The following is a 19,047-nucleotide window of genomic DNA, read 5'->3' as shown; positions in this document are numbered from 1 at the left end:
GAAACTCTGGAACTACCCATTTTGTGATCTTGTGACTTTAAACTATAAAACAGTAGATAAAGCTAGATGATGCTTCTAACTGCAGAACCCATCATTGCACCAGCAGGATACATTTTTGACTGAGATGTCCAGAAGCAAAAGCTGAAATCTTCCAGGTAAGCTTTACAATATCTTGGGGAAGGAAAATTATTTTAAATACCAAGGTTGCTTTTCTGTGACAGGATTTGCTTACTTCTAAAATAGGTCGATCCTGCCCCAGAGGACAAATGTCACCTGGTACAACCACCAGTTGGAAAAACTCTGATGGAGCTACAACTGGTCAAACTTCTAGAAAGAATGATACTGGTCACCAAAATAAATTAAACAAGGGAGTACCATTACTAGACTGAAAAATGTGTGCAACAATTCAGTGGCAATTGAGCATGCTCAGTGGCACAGAATGGAGAATATGTGCTGAAGGAAAGCGACGGAACCACAAATGGTGAAGGATAGGTAGCTATCTTGGAGGCACACTAAACAAGAGTAGGAGTACAGCATGCCGAAACATTTTGAAGCAAGCTCCATGTGCTATAATGCCAAGCTTCACATATGAGTGTTTAGAACAAAAGCAAGGTCATACCTGCAGTAGAGTCATAAAAATCTTGAAGGGTCCCAGGCCTTTGCTCTAAGTCTTCATATTCTAAGGCTTGAAGTATCATCTCACACTGATCCAGCTGTTTTACAAACCTTGCTTCTGCGCTACGCTGGTGTTCATATTCCTAAAGGTACACAATATTTAATCTGTCAAACAATGTTTATTGAATGGTAAAATTCACAGATACTGCACCTGTACAACCTGACTTCGCTAATGGCATCTGTTCATATTCAAGCACATTGTACTTGTGAACTGGCCATATATGCTCACCATGAGTTGAAGCAATTTCCTCTTTGCTCTCCAAAGCACAAGTGAGCCACTTCTCTTTCCATAACATTTTAGTATTCAAATACATCACACTGCACTCCTTCAAAACTACTCTGCTGGTTAGATGCTGGTCAAATGCCTTCTTTTTCTGATTACATTGCTCTCAAGCATACAGATTGCTCACCTCAACCTTTAAGTATTCTTGATCTCTACAAAAGCATACCAGCATCTATTCTGATAGTATTTTCACTTAAAGAGAGCATAAGCAGCCTCCAAAGGATGTCTTTTTGATACTTTATAAGCCTTGTTTTTATGATGCATTGGTGTTTTTGATTCTCATTCAAATAAACTTCCACTCAGAAATAACTGAAATTCTCCTAAAGCCCTCAACAAGAATAGTCAGTTTCCCATATTCATTGTGCTTGGAACACAGGCCCACAGTGAAAGTAAGAAAACCACACATTTAAAAATGTATTTTCCCATCTAGAGAACATCTCTAGAAATCCCTAGAGAGATTTTCTCTCCATGAGTCTCTTCAATCCATCAGCAGAACTCTATGTTCAGCTTCCAGAGTTGACTATAGTTCATCATAGACTTCTGCTGGTGGACCTAGTCTCCTAGAGAAAACATCTCTCTAGGAACCTCTAGATTTTCCTGTGCAAATCTATGGTCATTTTCCAGCATAGGTTTGGCATAAAGTCACACTAGAGGCCCTAAAGCTTCCTACTGGCACCATATTATCAGATCTGTGAAAGTTAAACTTGCAAATGTGAAGGGCCTTACTTATGCACAATGTTTTATCTAATATCTCCCTATATGAACCTGGCAGTCTTGAGATCCTCAGGAGACAGCTTCTTCTCAGTCCCACCAATGCCGCGGATCCCTTTGGTGAGGACACAGAGAACACCTACTCAAAGGATGGCTGGTCCTATCCTATCCTATGGGAATCATGGGAAGATAAACTAGTCGCCTTCGTGCTCTCCTTTCGCTGGCAGACAAAGCCCTTCTTATTCAAGCAGGATTGTAATGACTAATGTCTCACAGGAAACCTCATTATGGGATTGGGTGGGTATTCTGATTTTAACTTTTATACATTCCATGATTTTGCTGTGGATTCTATAGTTATAGATTCAACCATCCACGGTCTGAAAAAATTCCAAAAAATAATCCAAAAAGCAAACATTGATTTAATTATTTTATATAAGGGACATCATTCTACTATGCCATTGTATATAATGAGACTTGAGTATTCACAGATTTTGGTATCCACAGTAGGTCCCGGAACCAAACCACAGTTGATACCAATAGGTTACTGTATACTGTTTTAGCTATGATAAAAAAGGCACACTAAGCTAAAATTCAGCAGTGAATTTAGAATGCAATCATTCTAAATTCACTGCTAAATTTTAGCTTAGTTTTATTATTTATATGTCTTATTTATTATCTTGCGAATAGGCATACCCATGAACCTAGTGACAAATGGCTTGATGGTTTGAAGTGTGGTTCAGGTAACTATGCTGTTCAATATAAAGCTGTAGTTTTAGGGGGGCATCCCAAGACCAGCACATGAGCAAGGCTTTATACAACTTCTCTCCATCCTTAGGCAGCACAGTTCAAGGGGAGTGTACACTGTAAAAACCCAAGTTTAACCTACAAATAGTTTAAAATTCTATTCTAATTTTTCTACACTTTATTGTGCCATTTTAATTGTTAGCTGCTTTGAGTTTCCTTGAGAGAGAAAGCAGGAAACAAATACAATAGATGTTAGATTGATTGATTGATTGATTGATTGATAGACAGACAGAGAGACAGAGACAATGAAACAAGCAGAGTTGTCTCTGCCTTGCTGCACCACTTTGGCCTGTTTACAGAAGCGAATACCATGCCACTGCACCTCGGCATCTTCATTTGAAACAGTCAAAGACATTTCAGATAACAGTTCAGTGTGCTTCTTAGATGAAGAGCGACAAATGCGTTGGCTCTTTCTTCAGCTCTGAGTACATCTCAACAGTCTAAACCACCAGAGATGAAGAGCAGCCTTAACGTACAGCTTAATTTTTCTTTAGGCATAAATAAACCACACGTGACCAGCTATGCTTCCTGGAATGGATTTGTTCTGAGAAAGATAAAAGGAAAAGTACTAAATTCTCAGTGGGTGGAAGAAGGGGTTTCAGGTTGTCTCCCAAGTGTGCCACAAAGCCAGCTAAAAGCTGTAGAAATAAAAGGTTTCTATGTAAAACCTAGATCCTTACCCTCCTGCCAGTTTCCTATGAAGGAGAAAATAATAGGGAATGAAAAAGAGAGTCAACATTCACTTTAGTTCTATGCTCGTTATGTTAGCTTCATTACAATCTTGCTGTGTGAAAGCCAGTGTTAACAGGTCTCAGCTTTATTCAGATACTCCATATTGTAGAAAGAGAGAAAACAGATCGTGACTGCAATATACTACAAGCCATAATTCAACAACGAAGTATATTTCTTCATATATGACTCACGCTAAGAGAGCCCTGCAGCATTCTTACGGCAACGAAGATAATAAGAAGAGTATACCTTCCAAAACACAAAATAACTAATGCCTCTTTTAAAATTAATCCTTTAAAATGGTTTACAAATCAAAGTGATAAGACAGTTTAAGACTCTAAGTCAGACATAAAAAAATCTCCCTAAAGGGGGTTTGAAAAGTTGATTTAATGAAAGAACATTAAAATAGATGCCTTTCCTTCAAAGATTGGAAATGTCCCTGCCTTGTTGCCAAACAATATTTAATGGAATACTTCACCGAACATTTATTCAGGTTCTTACAAAGATCAGCAAATATCACTTTTATCAAATTATTATTATTATTATTATTATTATTATTATTATTATTATTATTATTATTATGTACTGTACAGTGTTCCCTCACTTATCGCTGGGGTTAGGTTCCAGGACCACCCGCAATAAGTGAACATCCGCAAAGTAGGGACACTATATTAATTTTAATATTTATACATTATTTTAGTAGTACACTATTTTAGGTCTTTATCAACCAATCGTGTGTTGATAAATTGCCTCTTTCTCCTCCCGTTGCCACTTGGGCTCCTTTTCTCTCCCTTTGGCTTCTCCTTCCTCCCTTAGGCTGTAAATTGTAATTTTTTATGATTTATAATAGTCTTACTGAAAAACCGCGAAACAGCGAATCCGTGAAAAGTGAACTGCGAAGTAGTGAGGGAACACTGTATACCCCACTTTTTCTCTCTCAAAAAGAGACTCAAAACAATTAAATATAATTAAAACCTAAAAACATGCAAACATTAAAATGGAATAAAGTATGAGCAGTATTACAAAATAAACAGTTAAAAGTCCCTTAAAACAAATTAAAAACCAGAGTTTTTAGGTTTAAGTGGCTCTTACGAACCAGTTGGATAAAATCAGGATAGAGGCCACTAGAAAATGCCTGTCTCCCAGGAGGATCGAATTTCAAACCATTAGTTGTGGCCTATCTAATCCAATGCAGCTGACTAGCCACATACCATGGGTTGCAGTTGCATTACAATGTAACATAAGGGCAAGAGACCAGAGTATTGTGGGCCTTGGTGGCCCCAATAGCCGACTGCATTCAACTTGATGGCCTACATTTCACCATCAGCTTCATTTCCTTTGTTCTGAAATCCATTAGTTTTCAGCACCAATCAATATAACCATTGATTTCTATAATAATTAAATACCCATCCCTCCCTATAGCTGGAAATATGTCACTATGTAAACAAGTGTCAATGTTTGAAAACTTACTTCCCACAATTCAAAGATTTCTTTTCTCTGCTGTTCTGAAAGCAACTGGGTCAAATGTTTCATAGCTTCCTAAAGAACAAAAAAAAATAGGCATTTTATTTCTCATTAGCCAAATTCAATATATTTTTCGCTGTTTTTGGCCAACCTGAGTTTCTCTGAAGTATTTTGACATTTAGAATGTGTAAGGATAGGCCAAATAGTCTTTGAAAAATGGCACAAGAATGCTAAGAAGTTCGAAGGAACTCTCTGCATGACAATAATTTTAGGCCACTATATAATTTATCTGAAAGCAGGGAGAGTGGATGAGGAATTGTGTGAGAAGGCACTTAAGGAGATCAGTGACAGAACTACATCACATAAGACTGTACATAAGTGTGCTATTTCCATGCCTCTGTACCTTTTCAGATTGCCTGTGCTTCCCCTTTTATAAAACTCCTTCATATGACAAGGGGTCCATCTACACTATCAAATGAATGTATTTTGACCTCACTTTGACTGTCATGGCTCAATGCTATGGAATGCTGGGATTTGTAGTTTAGTGCAGCATCAGCATTTTTTCACATAGAATAATAATAGTAACAACTTTATTTTTGTATCCCGCCTGCATGTCCCCGAAGGGACTTGGGGTGGCTGACATGTGGCCAAGCCCGGATAGTTACAATAAAGCAGAATAAAATACATACTTAATACATTTCATCAGAAGATACAAATAAATCAAAATAAAAACATAATTATACACAATAACATTGTAAAAATAAGATAGAGACAACAGTATAGTTAGACGTAATATAAAATCAGAACAGACGTTGACAAAAACCAAACCGGGCCAAAGTACAAGGAGTGTATATTGTAAACTCAATAGATGAGATAGAGGAGAAAAGTGCTATATTAGTAAGATACCTGAGATGGAATAACACTGAAGCTATTTCAACTGATGGAACAGAATAAAGTGCATCAGATATAGTGATCATCACTGAGACGGGGCCTATCATTGGGAATAATATTCATTCTCCAAAAGCACATTGGAAAAACCAAGTTTTTAAACTTTTCCTAAAGGCTAACAGGAAGGGTGCTTGCCTAATCTCCCAGGGGAGTGAGTTCCAGAGCTGAGCCCGGAAAAGGCCCTCTCTCGTCCCCACAAGCTGTGCTCGAGACGGAGGCAGTCGCAAGAAAAGGGCCTCTCCTGAAGATCAAAGAGATCGTGCAGCCTAAAGACCTTGTAAAACTACAATTCCCATGATTCCATAGCATTGAGCCACAACAGGTAGAATGTGTCAAACTGCATTCATTCAACAGTGTAGATGCACCCAAAGTTTCCTTGGATATGTCACAAGTTAACACAATACACAGATCAGTTTTTATGGGTTGGCATATAGTTGACTCAAAGATGACATATTAAAAGACTATACTATCCTGGGAACAAGGGGTTTGTATCTACACTTCAGTCCCCTCCTAGAAAGAAGTGTTATACAAAATTCTATATATCATACTACTTTCCCTTTAACATGGCTCTCCCTGCAAAGCGACCAGATTGTGACCTCTGGTGGTCAGTATACAATACTAAATATTAACTTTGTCTAAACTCCAATGCTCTTGAGAGCACCAGATCCCATCTGAACTCAGCAGATATACAGAGTCAATCCTGGCTAGTACTTGAAAGAGTGGACTGCAAGGGAATATCATATGGTGCTGAAGGCTCAGTTTCAAAGAAAGGCAATGGCAAACCACTTGTGAGTATTCTACGAAAACCCTATGAAATTCATGGAGTCACCAACAGGCAACTTGAAGGCATGTAACACATAGTACCAGTATACAATAATAAATATTAACTTTGTATAATCTAATTAATTTTCAGTCCAGTAATACTTTTTAAGGACCTCCAGAGTTTACAGACAACTATCCTAGCACAAGTGCAGTGATACTGACCTCTTCTCGTCTGTGCTTCTCCTCTTTGGAAATATTGTCAGCTGGTGCAATGTCCCCAACTATGCATTCAGCCATATCATGAACTAGAGCTAACCGTATGCATCTGGAAATAAAATAAAATGCTTTAGAGACAAGATTGTGTGCTTCACGTTTAAACCAATTTCAGGAAAAGACAAGTGATGGGTGTTTTGGTCCATCCAAATGAGTTATGTTTGGATTGTAAATCTAAAGACAAACTCTCTCCTCAATCATACATAAGCCATTGTAGGGACCCTTTCTGACTAAAAAGAACAGTAATAATGTTCTGGCTAGACTAATGTCTCTGCCTTAACAGGTATGTGAAAGAAAGTTATCTCCCATATAACACACACATATGTTTCAAACCAGGGGCCTCGGGTGGCACAGTGTGTTAAAGCGCTGAGCTGCTGAAATTGCGGACCAAAAGGTCCCAGGTTCAAATCCTGGGAGCAGAATGAGCGCCCGCTGTTAGCCCCAGCTCCTGCCAACCTAGCAGTTCGAAAACATGCAAATGTGAGTAGCTCAATAGGTACCGCTCCAGTGGGAAGGTAACGGCGCTCCATGCAGTCATGCCAGCCACATGACCTGGAGATGTCTACGGACAACACTGGCTCTTCAGCTTAGAAATGGAGATGAGCACCAACCCCCAGAGTCGGACACGACTAGACTTAATGTCAGGGGAAACCTTTACCTTTACTATGTTTCAAACCAATAAGGTGAGAAAAAATGAGCCAAATCACAATTGCTATCAACATTCACACCTGCCTCCAACATACAAGAGTTCTTTCTCCCACCCTGGACCTTCCAGAGATATATAAACCTCTCTTGCTTAGTTTCCAATATACCTCACAACCTCTGAGGATGCCTGCCATAGATGTGGGCGAAACATCAGGAGAATGCTTCTGGAACATGGCCATACAGCCTGGAAAACACACAACAACCCAATTCCCATCTAGTCACTTCAACTTGTGGCAACCTTATGAATGAGAGATTTTCAAGTTATTCTCAAAAGTGTTTCTTGATTGAGTCTATCAACCTGTAATGTAGTTTTCCTCTACCACCTTATACCTTGCCACATATCATTGCCTGTTCTACGTCATGACTTTTCATGATATGTCAAAAGGAGGACAGTTTACTTACAGAGGGACAGACTAACAAATGAATGCATTGCTGAGTAATTATCTCTTTTACAAAAGGTCTTGTTTCTCAATTAGTGAAAAGCATACTTGCCTCTGTCCAGATTTACATCCATTGAGAAATAAAATGTCCAACTAGTTGGACTGAATCATTTTTTCACAACTTAAAATGTACCTATTAAATAGTACAGAGAGTGAGTCAGAGTGTATCCACATCACACTATTATATCAGTTTGACATCACTTCAACTATCCATATTCCATCCTGTGAAAACCAGGGGTTTGTAGTTTCATGGGGGAATTCTGCTAAAGAGCTCTAGTGCAGTAGTTGAGGGAAAGGAAAGTCCCTCCAATAAACTACAAATGCCAAGTTTTCATAGGATAGAAGCTATGTGATATTTCCCTTATGTTACTACAGATATTCCAATAATTTCAACACAAGGCTTTGAATAGTTTAAATGTAATATTTAAATTAAACATCAGGTAACATCATTGGGAAGACTGGGAAATTTTCTGGCAAATGTTCCAGTTCTACTTTTTCAGGAAAACCCATTAAAATAATTAAAAAATTAAGAAACAACAGAGCATTTGGGAAACCGGGAAGGCTTGGGACTAATCTTAATTTCTTGCTACCAATGTATATTTCAATTAGGGTTCCACTGTTAACCTTGTAAGGAAGTTGAGTGCCACTGAAATTCATTCTGCACAGTGCCAGATATCAAAACGACTACGATCCTCAATGGGAGACACTGTGGTGTAGTGGCTGGAAAGTTGAACTACAACTCTGGAGAAACCAGGGCTCAAATCTCATGAAATACATTAGGTGATCTGGAGGGTAGTCACACTCTCTCAGCCTCAGAGGAAGGCAATGGTAAACCCCTCATGAACAAATATTGCCAAGAAAACCCTGCAATAGGTTCACTGTTGGTCAGAAACGCCAAGAAGGCATTTCTCAAGACACTTACCTGTCTTTGTTCAGTGTTTTATCTTCAGTGACCATAGCCATGATTGCCATCCTATACATATGATCAGAAACACTTTCTGGATTCGGTACGTTTCTGTAGACCCAGCCTGTTCGAGGTACTCGCTAGTGAAAGAAAATGTAAGCAATATTATTCGAAAAATCCCTCATACAACGTAATAACAACAACAATAATAATTCATCATCTGAATAATCTAAGGATGCCAGTCACAGATGTAGGCAAAACATCAGGAGAAAAAACTGCTAGAACACGGCCTTACAACCGGGAAACCACACAACACTCTAATAATAAATTTATTACCCACCTCTCCTTGTGACTCAAGGCAGAGTACAACACTGCTAAAACATGAGCTAAAACACAAGTTAAAATCCACTAATGAAAGGAAAATTGAAATTCACAACTTAAAAGTGACTGGATAAGCCTGCCAGAAGAGATGGGTCTTCAGTTGCTTCTTAAATTCCAGCAGCTGTTTCAGCTGTCAGATCTCCATAAAGATACACACACATATAATCTTGAGTTACTTTCTGTTTCCAAAGATGGGTAATGTAAATAATAAATCATGGAGTCGGGCTTGTCCCCATGTAAGCCGCTTCGGGTCCCCTTGGGGAGATGGAGGCGGGGTACAAAAATAAAGCTATTATTATCATCATCATCATCATTATCATCATCATGGAGTTGGAAGAGACCACAGGGCCCATCCAGTCCAGTGACCTTTGATGCAGGAACACACAATGAAAGCACTCCTGACAGATGGCCATCCAGCCCCGTACAAGGAGATCCACTCCCATGTTGCGGCAGCACCACTGGCTGCTGGTCTGCTAAATACAAAGTGCTGGTCATTACCTTTAAAGGCATAAATGGCACGGGTCCAGGCTACTTGACCAAATGCATCTCCTCTTAGAAACCAGCCTGGGCACTGCGGTCAGCGGAGGAGGCCCTGCTCTCGGTCCTACCCCCATCTCAAGTACGGCTGGTGGGATTGAGAGAGAGAGAGAAAGGGCCCCTCCCTCCTCTCCTTCAAAAAACAACTGAAGACCTATTTATGCTCACTAGCACATAGAGAGGAGGAGGATTAGATAAAGAGAGATCACTACCAGGCCCCTGGCTGAGAACTATATCATATTTGGACCTTCCTAGTCCACTCCAGCCCAATGGTCATCGTTTGTCCACATAACCAACCGACACTGTGAACTTTAGTTGGCTGTTGTAAATTAATATGGATGATTGTTTGGATTTTATGTTATAATTTTGTTTGACTGCATGTAATTTAATTTATTGATGTTAGGTTTTAATTTGATGTTAGGTTTTAATGTTACAGTATTTTTATATGTGGGGTTTCTCTGGGACTTTATGTCAATAATTGTTTGTTTACAGAGGCATTTAATGCTTGCCATTGTATGTTGGAATCCGCCCCAAGTCCCCTTGGGGAGATAGGGCAGAATACAAATAAAGCTATTATTATTATTATTATTATTATTATTATTAAAAAACCTCCAGAAAATGATACTCCACTATAATCTGAGGTAGCATATTCCACTGTCGAACAGCCCCTGCCACCAGGAAGCTCTTCCTAATGTTGAGGTGGAATCCCTTATCCTGCAATTTGAATCCAATGATCTCTTGAACTTCCAAGAGGTCCTGCCTGTTGATACTATAGGGATTTTAATACATTTGGGGCAAGCCAAATGGCAGTTTTTAATTTCTGCAAGGTGACAGGGTATCCTAAGAAGCAGTCTACCAAATACACATGACTCCACCACACAACCTTTTGTATACTTGCCGATATGTACAGATTTGTTGTATGTGGATAACATTAACAACATTCTATTATTTATTGTGTCAGAAGCAAATTGAGGGTACTGCCTTCAAGATACCACATTATGCACCTATGTAGAAATGCAGGTGTTACATCGGGGCTGCGGCAGAGCAGCAATTACAATTGCTAGCTGCAGGAAATTTAGCAGTTCTAAGCTGTGAATTGGGGTGAGCTCCTGGCTGTCAGCCCTAGCTTTGCCTACCTAGCAGTTTGAAAGCATGTAATACGAGTAGATCAATAGGTACCGCCTCGGTGGGGAAGTAAAAGAAAGCCCAATGCAGACATGCCGGCAACGATTGGAGAAAGTCTATGGACAACAGGCTCCTTGGCATGGAACAAGAGCACCTCCCCATGGCTGAAGTTGAGCATCGCCTCCAGACACCGGAGATGGAAAGAGGAAGGCCTTTACCTCTGTCTGTCTGTGTATGGTATGTCGTTGTTCACTGTATAAAAAGGCATTCAATATTTGCCTTATATATGTAAACTGCAATCCGCTCTGAGTCCCTCCTCAAAATATAAATAAAGTGTATTATTATTATTATTCCAAAATAATAATTCTACCCTACTTGGATCTGCACACATTATTCGCCGATACGTCACATAGTTCTAGACACTTGGGAAGTGTCTGGCATATGTTCCAATACAACAGCCAGCAAAGTGATCTTGCTTGCTGTGTACTAATCTCGTTGTGCATCAAATAATAATAATAATAATAATACAGTAGTCTCACTTATCCAACATAAATGGACCGGTAGAACGTTGGATAAGCAAATATGTTGGATAATAAGGAGGGATTAAGGAAAAGCCTATTAAACATCAAATTAGGTTATGATTTTACAAATTAAGCACCAAAACATCATGTTATACAAGTTTGTCAGAAAAAGTAGTTTAATACATAGTAATGCTATGTAGCAATTACTGTATTTACGAATTTAGCACCAAAATATCACGATGTAGTGAAAACATTGACTACAACAATGCGTTGGATAATCCAGAACGTTAGATAAGCGAGACTACTGTAATAATAATAAGAATCTGAATTCAGTTCCGGTTTCAAGCACTGCATACTAAGAGTTCAATTCTCAGAATTCCTGACAGTTGGCCAACCCGGCTGAGGCTTCTGGGAGCTGAAGGCCCAAACAACTGGTTGGGAACTACTGCTGTACAGTACACTGGTCTTCTAGGGGGCTTTTTTTTTTACTACAGCTCCCAGAATCCCTAACCATTGGCCAAGCAGAAGAGGCTTCTGGGAGTTGAAGTCCAAAAATCCCACTGAAGCAGTAGTTATCGCTAGCTTGCAAAACAGCGCCCCTAGTGCTGCGCTGGGATTGTAGTCGGAGCCGACTCGTCTAGCACGGAATACGATTGGGACAGACCATTCTGAAATGAGGAGGGGGGACATGTGGGAATCCTCTCATTGGAGGCCAATGATGCCCAGCCGCAACCATTCCCCAATCCCCCCTTTTTCTCCTCCTCAAGTAAAGCGTCCCTCGGCGGCTCACCTTCAGCTGCCCCACCAGCCTCAGAAACTGCAGCAAGCTCCCCATGGCTACCGAAGCGAGAGGCGCCAACACAGGAGGAAGAGGGAGCCAAGCATCCGGGTCCCTGCGCTCCTCGGCTCCTCATTGGCTCAGGGGGTTCTGACGTCACCTTTTGCCCCGCCCTTCCTCCCCCTCCCCATTGTAAATAGAATGCCCTCAGTGGGGAAGGGATGATGGGAGTTGCAGTCAAGTCAGGCCAGAAGAGATGTGCCTCCTGGGTTGGCATCGTATATACAGCCTTTATAAACGGCACATTTTTGACTCAGGTAAGCGCCATCTTTGGGTTCTTGCTTAATTGGAAAGGCCTGTGTTAGCTCCGAGTCTAAGGGTGCCTCTATAGTACACTGCAGAATCAGTGTGGTTTGACACCTTTAACTGCCATGGTGTCCTAGGATTTGTAGGTTTCCAAGCCTTCTCTGTCAAAAAGTTCTGGTGCCTTGACAAACTACAAATCCCAGGTTTCCCCAACACTGAGCCAGGCAGTCCAAGTGATGTCAAACTGCATTGATTCTACAGTATAGATCAGGTATGGGCAAAATTGGGCCCTCCAGGTGTTTTGGACTTCAATTCCCACCATTCCTGACAGCCTCAGGCCCCTTTCTTTTCCCCCTCAGCCGCTTAAGCAGCTGAGGGGGAAAAGAAAGGGGCCTGAGGCTGTCAGGAATGGTGGGAATTGAAGTCCAAAACACCTGGAGGGCCCAACTTTGCCCATGCCTGGTATAGATGCACCCAGAGCTTCAAAAGGTAGGGGACACAGGAAGGTAAGGGTTCAGGAAGCATTGATAACAGATCTACAACTATAATTTCCAGCAAATCCAAGAAGAAATAAATAAAGTGGTTACTGAAGCTTCTATTAGACAGAAGAGCAATCCTAGTGCACCCAAGGAAAGACTTTATCTGCAGCAGTTCCCAACCTTTGGGCCTTCAGGTGTTTTAGACTTCAACTCCCAGAAATCCCAGCCAGCTGTTAGGAACTATGGGAGCTGAAGTCCAAAACACCTCGAGGCCCAAAGGTTGGGAACCACTCCATTATACAGTAGTTTAATGCTGTAGTGAATAGGCAGGTTTACCTGAATTTAGTGGGGTGTAACAAACTTCTCTAGGTATTGAACTGGGATTTTGTGTCCAGCTTCCAGTTCCCATTTAGCCGTTAAACTTGTTCAACTTCTCCCTTTCAAATAGATCGGCCTGACTTGCTATGAGGACAGAATGGGAAGGAAAAGAGCCAGGCTGCAGCCTTCAATTTGTGGCAATCAATAGAAAGAACAAGAGGAATCCTCTCTCCTCTGCGGGAGTCTGCCATATACCATGCAGCTGTGAACAAATCTACATAGGGACCGCCAAATGCAGCAGCATGGCCCAAACATGAATCAAGGAACATGAAAGGCACTGCAGACTTAACTCAACCAGAGAAGACAGCCATAACAGGGCACTTGATGAACCAACCTGGATACAGCATATTATTTGAAAACACAGAAATGCTGGACCGCTCTAACCACCACCATGTCAGACTACACAGAGAAGCCAATGTGGCTGATTTCAACAGAAAGGAGGAAACCATAAAAATGAACAAAATCTGGCTACCAGTATTAAAAAATTCTAAACTCAGTACAGTAAATAAAGAACAACACTCTGAAAACAGGGGAATTTCAGACATGAAACAATCAGGGCTAGCTAATACCTCCCAACAAAGGATGCCCCCAGGCAAAATGCAGCCAGACTTTGAATCCTCAAGGCAATTAAATGCTAATCAAGCTGGCCAATTGCAACATTCACACCTGCCTCAAATAGACAAGAGTTCTTTCCCCCAACCTGGATTTTGCACAGATAAATAAATCCCACTTGCCTAGTTTCCCAACAGAACTCGCAACTTCTGAGGATGCCTGCCATAGATATGGGTGAAGCGTCAGGAGATAGTGCTTCTGGAAAACTCACAGCAACCCAGTGACTCTGGCCAGGAAAGGCTTTGGCAACAATAAAAAGGTAGTAAATAAAAAAAACAAGAGCCAAGGCAGACAAGCAACAGCTGATTTCCTCTCCTTGCAGTTTCTAGGTGGAAAGAGAAAGAGGCACTTAGAAAAAAAGGGGCGGGGAGAGAGAATTGGTGTGGGCAGCACAAACATTCGTAGGGAAATTGTGGTTTTGGACCTCAGGCATTTGTAAGAAATTGATTCGAAACAAGTCTTTCTGTTTTTACAAAGAGCATAGGGAAGATAACACTAAGAATAAAAATGCTAAATGGAACCGAAGCAGACAAGAAAGATTACTTTTTGTGAGTAATCTGGAACAGAGACAATATCCACATGTGTTCTCCCATCTCGCTTGTTGTGAATTACTGTAGACCACAGCTTTCCAAACACTTTGTAGACAGGCATCATTTCAGAAAACAGTGCTTCAATTTTACTAAAAAATTGGAAGTTAAACAAACTCCTTATAAGACACACAAATAAATTGTAATAACAAAATGTACGGGCACAAAATATGTCTCATGAAAACCTTTCATTTGTATGTTTGAAGATATATGATTTGTAAGACAAGAATATAGAATCCCTTATACAGTATTCCAAAATACTTCGAATTGTCCACATAGATGTTTGCGGTAATAACACCTTTGCTTTCTGATCACTCAATATACACAAAACTTGTTTCGGGCACAAAATTATTTTTTAAAATGTTGTATAAAATTACCTTCAGGTTGTGTCTATAACAGTGATTCCCAAACTTATTTGGACTATTTTTTGAACTTAGAATAGAAAGGTAATACAAAAATAGTTAAAACATTCAAATGCACCTGTGGCCATCACCGCCCACCTAGATCGCTGCAGCGCCCACCAGGGGTGATAGCACCCACTTTGGGAATAACTGGTTTACAAGGTGTACTTGAAACATATGAATGTGTTGTCGAAGGCTTTCATGGCCAGAATCACTGGGTTGCTGTGAGTTTTCGGGCTTTAGGGCCATGTTCCAGAAGCATTCTCTCCTGGTGTGGGCAAAACATCAGGAGAGAATGCTTCTGGAATATGGCCATACAGCTCAGAAACTCACAGAAATCCAACATATATGAATGTTGTGTTCGACCTGGGTCTCATCTCCAAGATATCTCATTATGTACGTATATGGGAATACAGAAATTCAAAAATACCCCCAAAAAATTATGACAGCCAAAATGCTTTTGATGCCAAGTATTTTGGATAAGAGATACCCAATTTTCAAAAGCTCAAGTTGCAAACTGATCTTTTTCCATTCCTTAGGGACAGATGGCGCTCTTCACTAAAAAAAATAATCATATACAACTCTATTACTGAGGGATGGTATCAGGGTAAAGCAGATAGATTGATGCTGTCTGCCACTTCTGTTAAGGTATCAACGTTTTTAACTGGCCAAATCATTATAATTGTTACAAAGTGTATAAGAAATAATAAAATTTCCTTCAGATGCATGAGGAGCTCCAGCTGAACTTTCAGCAAAATGACATATGAGAGATACGGCCAATTTCTCAGCAGTTTTCAACGTTTCCGACTTAAAGGGAACTAACTCTCAGGACCAAGAATCTAGGAAAAACAGAGTTATTGCTTTCACACTTTGAGACTAGCTTGACAGATCTGTATCATCTTGGAGAAGTCTTTGAAACTTTATATCCAGGGTCACAATTTGCATCTTTCTATATCCAATTACATCTCTACCTCAACTGTATAACTGCAATACAACTATGTTTTTAACATTAGCTCAACCAATGTATCTGAAGAAGTGGATTGAAGTCTACATAAATTTGTACTATAATATTGGTTATTCTTAAAGGTATTGCCAGATTTTTCTTTTCTTGCTTACACTTTCATGTTTATACAGCAGATTATGAACTATTCATCATATTGGAAAGCTGCTGAGCTATTTCTAGCATAGCATCAGTGATGTCTTCTTTAGATGTGCTTCATTGTAGTGGTGTTGCTGCTGTTTTTAAAAAGATGTTTATTTAAGCACAGCAGATTCATTTATGATGTATAAAATTATAATTATAATTGCATGGGGAATTGTTGCTTTCCCAGATACAGAGATAAAAGGTGTCTTACTGCTCTTTACTAAAGGTGCATCTGCACTGTGGAATTAATGCAGTTTGACACCACTTTAGCTGCTATGGCTAGAAGCTATGAAATCCTGGAAGGTGTGGTTTTACAGTGTCTTTAGTCTTTCCTCACAAATAGTGCTAATGCCTCACCAAACTACAGTTCCCATGATTCCATAGCATTGAATCATGGCTGTTAAAGTGATTCAAGCTGCATTAATTCTACAGTGTAGATGGATCCTATGATGTCCTAACCAAGTGAAAAAATATATAGTGGCAATCCAATCAGTAATACAATGAATGCTTACACAGGGAATAATTGCCTATGCATTGCTTTGTACCACTTGCCACATTATCAAAATAAATATAAATCGCTTTAGTGTTACAGATGCAGAATGATTCTGCAGAAGATACTGGAAAAATAACATCACAAAGAATGGCTTTTTCATTTTGTTTGTTGTATTTTTATTCTATGATCATGGGGCACAGGGTCCAGATATTGCTACATACTAGTAGTAAAGTCAGCAGATTCCCAGATGCATACACATGGGGTTTTTTAATTGATTATTATTATTATTATTATTATTATTATTATTATTATTAAGCCTTTTTCAGATGCAGATGAGTTTTTTTCCCCCTAAGCAAACTTACTTTTCTGCACGATAATATGTTTGCTACCTGGTGGCTTCCATTTGAAGGTGGTGCCAAATCCATCTTGCATTTTAATTTATACTTCAGCAGGGATAGGTAAGATGCTAAATTTAATCCACCAATAAATTCAGCACCTTGGATAGATCCTCCAAAGTCTGGAATAAACTCCACAGTAGATTTGCCACATGCAGACATGGGCTCTCTATTTTGAAAGCAAAAAGAAACAAGAAGCAAATGCAAAGTTCTGTGTTTTTCAAAATGTTCAAGTCTCTGAAAAAGTCAGCAACTATAAATAGTGTTTATTTATATTTTATATGTATTGTAATACTTGGTTTTATTTATAATAGCAAACAGAAAGCAAAAAGTATATCTGTTTTGACTTAAATCAGAACATACTGATTATTTGAACCATAAGCTGATAAGTAGAGCCATGCTTATGCTCTGCAGTCTCTTTCAAAATTGGTTCTGTTTATGGTTTAGAGTGTTGCGAGCTTTTTCAGAAGTGTGAATGTTTTGAAAGGCACAGAATCCGTTTGTTTTTTTTAAAGGCCTAGATTCAGCTTCAGACTTCTGGTGAAAGGATGTTTCAATTGCCTTTTCTTAGAACTACTTCTCATGGCAAACTGTTTAAGGAGATGATTCCTTTTCTCTCTTTTTCCAATATTTGTAATTATACTCTTGCTGTAACAAAAAATATAAACCTCTCTTGAATTTTTTTATTATAATTAATTTAATTGCAATACAACCCCCATATTTGTGTGATGTAAGTTCTTGCATTCACAGTGGAAAAGTAAAATTATGGATAGTAGTAAAGTACACTGAAATGAACTTCTGGTATAAGCATACCAGATAATTGCACTTGAAAACCAAGAAAATACCTAGAGATGACAGGAGCGGCATGGGAAAACAAAGCCATGAGTACAAATCCTGCAGATACAGGGAGTTCTGTAATTAATGAATACAGTGGGAACTTTGGTATCTACTGGGCTTGGTTCCAGGTTGTCTCATGGATACTAAAATCTGTGGTTGCTCAAGTCTCATTATATACAATAGTGTAGTAAAATGGTGTCCCTCATTAAAAACAGCAAAATCAAGATATGCTTTTTCAATTGTTTTTTAAAAAATATTTCCAGTCCTTGTGTGGGAATCCATGGGTGCAGAATCCCTGGAGATGGAGGGGCAACTATAATTTAAAAAACATTCTCTATATTTTATTTTTTGTTAGAAGAAATAGACATTTCACTCTGCAGAGCAGCAGCCGTTTTGCATTTCTTTCTTCTAGGCCTTGCTGGAAAATTACAGCTGTAACCCATTTCTTTCAACCCCTTCCTTCTTTCCCAATATTGCCACACAGTGGTGGTTTGGACTTCTTCCTTTCCTCTGCTTCTCAGAGTTATGTCCCTTAATTCTCTTCTGACACTAGTTTATTGCTCATTGGCAACATGTGGTCTCCTAATGATCATCATGCACAACAAATTGCAGAGCGTCTTCCCACAACCCTGAAACCTGTCAGAGGAGCACAATCTTCATGATCCAATAGAAAGTAATGTATAAGCCAAGCTATTCTAGCCACAGAAGTTGGGGGTAAGTCTTGCTTTGATGACTTGTTTTAAAACTGTTGGGTTGCCCTAATTTTTGCTGGCTATTTTCCAGGCTCTTTGCGTTAGTCCAATGCACAGACAATTTTTTTCTAACATTTATTACTACTTGCAAGTTATGCAGTGGCAGGACCCAATGATAAGGTGGCAGAATTTGGGACTGTGAAGTGCAACTGGCAAATAAGATCCCCAGCACGTTGATGTTATGAGATTATAATAACTGTGGCATTGTATGACTATTTAAAATGGAACCAATTGATAAAAATGAATGGAAAAGTATTTGTATCACTCTGATTCTCATTTTACAATGCTATAAATCAGCACGCACATTCAGGTTAGTGCCCTTCACTTCAGTTGACGTCAGCCATTTCCACTGGCAATAAAAACAGCATCCCCTCCAATATTTTACAGATGAAAACCAGGACATGTATGACCACAGAATATCAGAGTATGGGGATGGTTATTAATGAGGAGGAGCGGATAAGCCTGGAGAGGCTGCTTCAGTTTGCTTTTGCCTGAGACAATTGGGAAAGTTAACATTCTTCCCCTTCCTCTCCCTCCTTCTGAGTTAATTGAGTGCTAACTACTGTTGAATGTGGGGCCACAGTGGCACACTGGGTCAAACCAGTGGTTCGCAACCTGTGGGT

At 39.6% G+C, this 19,047-nt stretch overlaps 1 protein-coding gene and 1 long non-coding RNA gene across 3 annotated transcripts in view; one reads left to right on the top strand and one right to left on the bottom strand.

Moving 5' to 3' along the window:
* Positions 1–12,205, bottom strand: part of hddc2 (HD domain containing 2) — a 37,962-nt gene extending 25,757 nt beyond the window's left edge. The window contains exons 1-5 of one of the 2 annotated variants that reach the window (XM_062979085.1): positions 12,053–12,205; positions 8,717–8,838; positions 6,599–6,701; positions 4,673–4,741; positions 620–758 (exon numbers count right to left, since the gene is read on the bottom strand). In XM_062979085.1, the coding sequence (XP_062835155.1) occupies positions 620–758; positions 4,673–4,741; positions 6,599–6,701; positions 8,717–8,838; positions 12,053–12,097 (478 nt within the window). In that variant the 5' untranslated portion in view covers positions 12,098–12,205. The remainder of the gene's footprint in view (positions 1–619; positions 759–4,672; positions 4,742–6,598; positions 6,702–8,716; positions 8,839–12,052) is intronic. The other variant, XM_003215559.4, reaches the window with a different exon arrangement.
* On the top strand, positions 12,206–17,896 carry LOC134298548 (uncharacterized). Its single transcript, XR_010005665.1, has 2 exons — positions 12,206–12,357; positions 13,274–17,896. It is a non-coding gene; the product is annotated as an uncharacterized LOC134298548 (long non-coding RNA).
* The last annotated feature ends 1,151 nt before the right edge of the window (positions 17,897–19,047 follow it).

The sequence above is a fragment of the Anolis carolinensis genome, chromosome 1 (assembly GCF_035594765.1).
Source record: "Anolis carolinensis isolate JA03-04 chromosome 1, rAnoCar3.1.pri, whole genome shotgun sequence".
NCBI lineage: Eukaryota > Metazoa > Chordata > Lepidosauria > Squamata > Dactyloidae > Anolis > Anolis carolinensis.
This window is presented reverse-complemented; position numbering and strand designations above follow the sequence as displayed.